The sequence below is a fragment of the Poecilia latipinna genome, unplaced genomic scaffold (genome assembly GCF_001443285.1).
Source record: "Poecilia latipinna isolate Pla-1442-1.1 unplaced genomic scaffold, P_latipinna-1.0 Scaffold198, whole genome shotgun sequence".
In the NCBI taxonomy this organism is placed as follows: Eukaryota; Metazoa; Chordata; class Actinopteri; order Cyprinodontiformes; family Poeciliidae; genus Poecilia; species Poecilia latipinna.
Window position 1 is genome coordinate 104,491 of NW_015112814.1, and position 6,000 is coordinate 110,490.

Below are 6,000 nucleotides of genomic sequence, written 5' to 3' on the forward strand. Positions count from 1 at the left end.
TCACATCGTCTCCAACAAAGTTGCGTAATATATTGTTTTTTTAATCTGGAGGATTTATTCCCGATGCTTATGTATGTTTTGGCTTTTCAGGGGAAATTTAAGCATTTGCTCTGGAGAAATCTTCTTTCTGTATTTATCGTCAAACTTATTAACATTTGGCTATATTCCTTCAGGAGAGCTTTTCACTTGGTTGGATGTTGCATAACAGCTTTCCTACCTCACAACAGGCCTCTTTGGGTCATCCACAAACATTATCTTCAATGGATCTCAATTTATACTACAATGTTTACATTTATTTTCATTGCACAACAGAAAATTGGATAACAACATTGGGAGCCTCTTGAATCAGAAAAGACTGAGAGATTTGACTTTTCCCACCAAGCAGGGTCTTTCTCTGCTGGAGTTGGTGGCAAGACGATTTCAGTAAAACACTTTTAAAGTCTGTAAGACTCATAGAAACTTGTAAGTTATGACAAATAATGCAGGGTTAAGTTAACATTTGAAAAACAAAACAAACAAACAAAAAAAAATGCCTGAGTCCCTGAGAAAGAATAGCCTGTAAAGCAGAAAAGGTCCTACAATTTTACAGTATTTCCAAGAAGCAAAGCAACTTCAGGAAGACACACATATTTTTGAAACTTTCTTTTTACGCGTTTCCTTATGTTTATAACCCATTTTTGCAGTTTTTTGACTATCTCTGTCTTTTCACAGATCAACTTTATTATCTTTATACATATCATCAAAATCCTTGTCTCGAAACTTCGAGCACACCAAATGAGATACACAGATTATAAAGTCAGGTAAGTTTAGATGATTAAATTGATCTTTTTAATCGCCGTTTCTTACTTGGAACTTAGTTTATGCTCTTTTTCTACGTCTCAGGTTGGCGAAATCAACTTTAACGCTGATCCCTCTTCTGGGTATCCATCAGATTGTCTTCATCTTCCTGCCAGAGGAGACCACCAACAAGAGCTTGCATTTACATCTCACTAAGCTCTTCATCGACCTCTTTTTCTCCTCCTTCCAGGTTGGAGCATGACTTTAAGAACAAACGCATTTATTTACACATCTTAGTCAAATTATTTATGAAGCGGTAGGACAGCAGCAAGAATAAAGAGTTTTGAAGAGTTTAAACTGTGTCAGAAGGCAATTAAAGGCGTTAAAATAATCTAATCTGCCAATTGATGAGTCAAATAAAACCACATAGGAGGGAAGATGGTGTAAAAGAGAATCTTCTGAGCTTTAAAAAAAAAAACATAAGTCCATCTCCAGATGTCTCTCAACTGCATGCACTCATTGCAGCTCGCTGATTATTACTAACTTAATAGAAAACTTACTATCCATTTTGTCGTTATTTTTTATTTCTTATGCATTTGTTTCTCTCCGTGTTCATAAATAATAATCTCACTTCACAATGCGTCTCGTCTGATCAGCCCTTCCCAGCCGTGTCCCTCCTCGTTGTGACGTAACAGCTGTGTTGCTTTTCACGTAAAATACTCGGAGAAAATTTGTCGCAGATATTCTGGATCGGCGTGTGTGTGTGTGTGTGCGCCGTAGGGGAAAATAACGAAAGGAACGAGCAAAGAGAGAAGACGAGCAAGATGTGGAAGATTACAGTTGAGCCCAAATGTTATTCATACCTCTGGCATATTTAGGTTTGAAATAAGTTTTAATTTTGACAACATGCTTCCTCTTTCTGGAAGTGATACGAATGTTTTGGGTTGGCACGGTCTGAGCCTCGACTTGAAACTCGTGGAGAAACTTTGGTGGGAGCTAAAGATTAGCGTGATGGCCAGGAGGCCCTCCAGCCTCAAAGACTTGGAGCTCAGAAAGCAAAGATAAATAATCAAAATACCAGTGGAAACATGCGAAAGGAGAATTCACCGCTGTAATGCCAATGCAGATGAATTTTGGATAAATATCTGTTGTCTTCTCAGGGTCTCCTGGTGGCGATCTTGTACTGTTTTGTCAACAAAGAAGTGAGTTTCCCGAGCTACAATAAATATTTCCAACCTCTGATTTTTATGTTGTCCCATTTCTTAACGTCTCCTTTATCTTTTGTGATTCCCATAGGTGCAATCTGAGATCCTGAAAAAGTGGAAGCGCTGGAAGCTGGGGAGGAACATCGAGGAGGAATACCGCCACACCTACAGCAATTCCAACAACACCAAGACGGGCAGCCTGCTGAACCACATCCCTCGGCTTCCCCACCTCCCGGACATCGCCAAATCTTCCGGCCCAGTCTGCAGTCCCGAAGAGCAAACGTGGCTCGTGGCTCGCTGCCACAACGGGACGGTCCACGGCAAGGAGACGGAAAACTCCGGCTCGCAGCAGAACGAAGGAACCAGCAACTGCACCCTTGTGGAGGACATCAGTCAGTCGGAGAAGACGCAGTGCTACGAGGTGCAGAGAGAGAATGTTGAGAGCCACCTCTGAAAGAAACGAGGAGAAAAGGACTTTTAGGAAGGAAGTTAGATGGCTTTGAGCTCCGCTGGAGCTCTGACTGAAAGCCCTAGTTGGGTTTTGAAGCGGTGTGCCGACTGAATCACTCGTGGGAGCAGTCGTCAGTCATCAGTGTCGCCGGGAGACGCGGCAGCTCTAAGCCCTGTAACATGACAGCAGTATGGCAGATGTCCAGACCAGGATGCTCGGTGTGCTGCGAGTCTTGTGAATGGATTGTTCTCGATGTTTTGTCATTTTAATAATATGGAGCTGCTGCCCGTTGAACAACTTCACAAACAATATCAAGAAAACACAAATAACTACAATAGAAATACAACAAAAAAAAAAGAAAACACACCAAGTCCTGGCGTGAGTCTCTGCTTCAGTGTTTGCCGTCTGACAAATGTGTGTTTTGTGGTACAACAAACTGGACATTGGACTTGCGCACACAATAAACAAGACCAAATGACACAGAACAAGGACAGAAGGGATTGCTTTTTTGTACTCTATATGCTCTGCTCTGGTGCGTGTACATCGCTATCTTGTTCATACAGATTTTAATGAAACTGTACAGAGAAAGGAAGAAAAAAAAACATTCTGGTGACTTTACAGTGAGGAAACCACAGAGTTATTGTGGATGGGAAAAAGGCAGCTGTTCACCCCAGGTCCTACCCGGCGTAGGAAACAAAATAAGGTCGAGGTATAAAGAACTAAACGAATGACGTTGCTATTCTTTTGGTATTGCCGAGTGTTACAGTTTTATATTGGTCACAGTTGTGAAAGTATCAATACCCCTTTTCCACATTTGTTTGCATTACAAAAACACAAATTTTGATGCATTCTGTTGGAATTTTATGTAAAAGACAAACAGAAAGAAGCACATTATAGGCAAGCTAAAGACAGAATATTTAAGGTTTTTATCTTTGTTTTAAAAATATTAATCTGAAAAGAGTGGTACGTATTTATATCCATGCCACTGTCATTATATTTTAGCTACTCTAAGATTTTCTTCCGGCATTGCCCTTTAGAAATATTCCTTTAGGTGCTCCGCTTTGCTTTAACAATCAAATCTGACTTGCTTCTGTCTTTTCTTAAAATGTTGTCGAAATACCTCAGATTTAGATGAATCTGTTTAAAGAATATAATTCCTATACAAGTCTTGGTCTTTGTCTGTTGCTTAGAGACCAAGTCTTTCCTTCTTGTACGCCTATCATTGAAGTTAACTCTGATTGTTCAGTTTATTTTTGAGACTTCTTTTAGCTTTCTGCTTTCAGGGTGAACTTGCTTCGGTGAGTAGAGGTCTGCGTTCTGGCAGGTGTTTTAAATATCCTCCATGTATAGACTGCTTTCTGGAAAGCGGAATGGCTTATTTTATTCTTTTGAGAGCTCTTTAAAGTCAGTATAAGATTCATAAGATCCTCCAATATTCATTTGAAAGGTTGCAGACAGCTCTTTAGATCCAACCATGCTGTTCAACTCTCAGTTCAGCGGTCGAAAGCTCACCGAGCTAAATGTCTGAGGTTTAAAAAAATACAAAACGCCTTCAAAACGCTGACTAACTGCGATAAGCTTATGTGTACATTTAGTCTTTAAAAACAGGAATTTATGTGGGGTGTCCTAATTTATTTCTCAATACATTTGTGATTCTTATTAACATTTAACAGAAAAATTCAGTGGATGGATCTTTCTAAAGGCGATGTAGCACTGGATTTTATTCATGGTTATCAGATTAGAGGAAATTAAAGGTGAAGAACACAAATTTCAGATTTTTTTTTTAATTCTCAAAATTAAAAGACAATTTTGGTTGATTTGCCACATAAAAATATCAGTAAACAGACTGAGGTTTGTGCTTTTAATACAATATGTTAAAAAAAAAAGTCAAAGGGGTAAGACTGTTTTTGCAAGGCAACGTATACTGTATGTAGAAAAAGTGCCAACCATGTGCCGCTATAATCAATGCAAAAAACAAACCAACAAGCAACCGAGTCAGATTTCCACATTTCCATCACTTCATAATGGATCAGTGTTACTCAAAGTGACCCAGCACCTCCAAAACAGTGTGTTTGCAGTATTACTTTGCCAATTTAGCAGATATGCAGAGCTACAACTACCAACTTGTGAGAATCATTCACAAAGTGTTAACGTACGCCATAAAGTGACATCAGATACCGTACAAATGTGAGTCAGAAGGTGCTAGTGATTACAGGCGCCATAGTGTTTACCATGCAACCACATCCTGAACAACAGTTGTGTGAAAGCAGAACAAAGCTTCTCCAGTTAGCTTTTAGACGCTAATGTTAGCGGTTCAGTTGCTTGTAGATAAAAAGCGATGGCCACTCACAGAGCATTGAGCTCCTAGCAGATCTGCGTGAGCTACCTAACATGATTTTTGTATGAATGGCTAATTGCGCAGTGTTCATTTATAACAGCTAAATGTTATATGCACATACGCAAGTGTTTATATGCATAATTTAGCCTTCTTGTGAATGTGTGTTTATACAGGGTATGAATACTTTTGACGTTATTATTCCAGATATGTGGATGTATTACACTAGGAGGAAAAGTACGTCAGGTAAACAGAGGAGCACAGAGGTCAAAGGCCAGTACAAATCAGTCCCACTCTGGCATTAAGCAGAACGGGACCACAGGACATTCCCAGAATTCATGTTGATATAGTTCGTAAAGAAGAAAGAGCTCTGTCCTTTGTTTCAAAGCACCGATGGACCTCAGAGCAAATTCGAGCACTACAGCAACATTTTTGTTGTGTCAGATAATTGTTCTGCTCCCAGCCACTTTCTACCGTTGAGTGGGTAGAAAAAAAAAAATGCATGCGGAAGCTATTTTCCATCAGCATCTGCCGAGGGTTGTCACAGAGCAAGTAGACATCCAATAATTGAGCTGGGAGCACGGTGCTCACACGGGTGCTGCAGAAGTGGAGGGAAATGCTTGCACACTCAAAACAAATGAGTAATGGCTGGTTTTGGCAAAAACAGATGCATACTGCTATTTTTATTTCAAAGTAAAAATCTGCAATTTAACAAACTCTGACTTGTAAAGATAGGTTTGGGTCATTCCTCCTCTGCGTCTGAATGTATTCGTGGAAAGGCTCAAGTTAATATGTTCCTTTACTCTTCTAGTCACGGTGGTTATGTAAAGTATGAACGGGTCAGTGGAAGCTGATCACATTCAGGTGTAAACAGTCTGTCATATATTGTATTATATCTGTACAAGTGGTCAAAGAATAAAATTTTATGTATGTGAAATATTAATTTACCTCACTAAGTATTTTGTATCATTAGACGCTTAAGACATTAAAGAAAAGAGAAAGGATATGCTGATTAAACTGAGAAGTTCTTTGGTGACAGAGTGTTTTGACTGATTAAGAAGCAGACCTTGCTAAAAAATTAAGTATTGATTCGTCGTCTGGTCCAGCTCCCGGTTTAAAAGCCACACCAATTAATAATTTTGTGATTAACTTTTTTTTTTTTACCCCCAACGCTCTTTTTTTTTTTTTTTTGACTACAGCTCGACGACTAAAGATTGCCAAATAAACTTTAC

The 6,000-nt window shown here is 39.3% G+C and overlaps 1 protein-coding gene across 2 annotated transcripts in view; it reads left to right on the forward strand.

Moving 5' to 3' along the window:
- gcgra (glucagon receptor a) overlaps positions 1-5,708 on the forward strand; it is a 38,082-nt gene extending 32,374 nt beyond the window's left edge. For both annotated transcript variants that reach the window (XM_015031034.1, XM_015031035.1), the window contains exons 11-14: positions 712-800; positions 883-1,027; positions 1,938-1,979; positions 2,074-5,708. In XM_015031034.1, coding sequence (XP_014886520.1) covers positions 712-800; positions 883-1,027; positions 1,938-1,979; positions 2,074-2,436 — 639 coding nt within the window. In that variant the 3' untranslated portion in view covers positions 2,437-5,708. The remainder of the gene's footprint in view (positions 1-711; positions 801-882; positions 1,028-1,937; positions 1,980-2,073) is intronic.
- Positions 5,709-6,000: the final 292 nt, after the last annotated feature.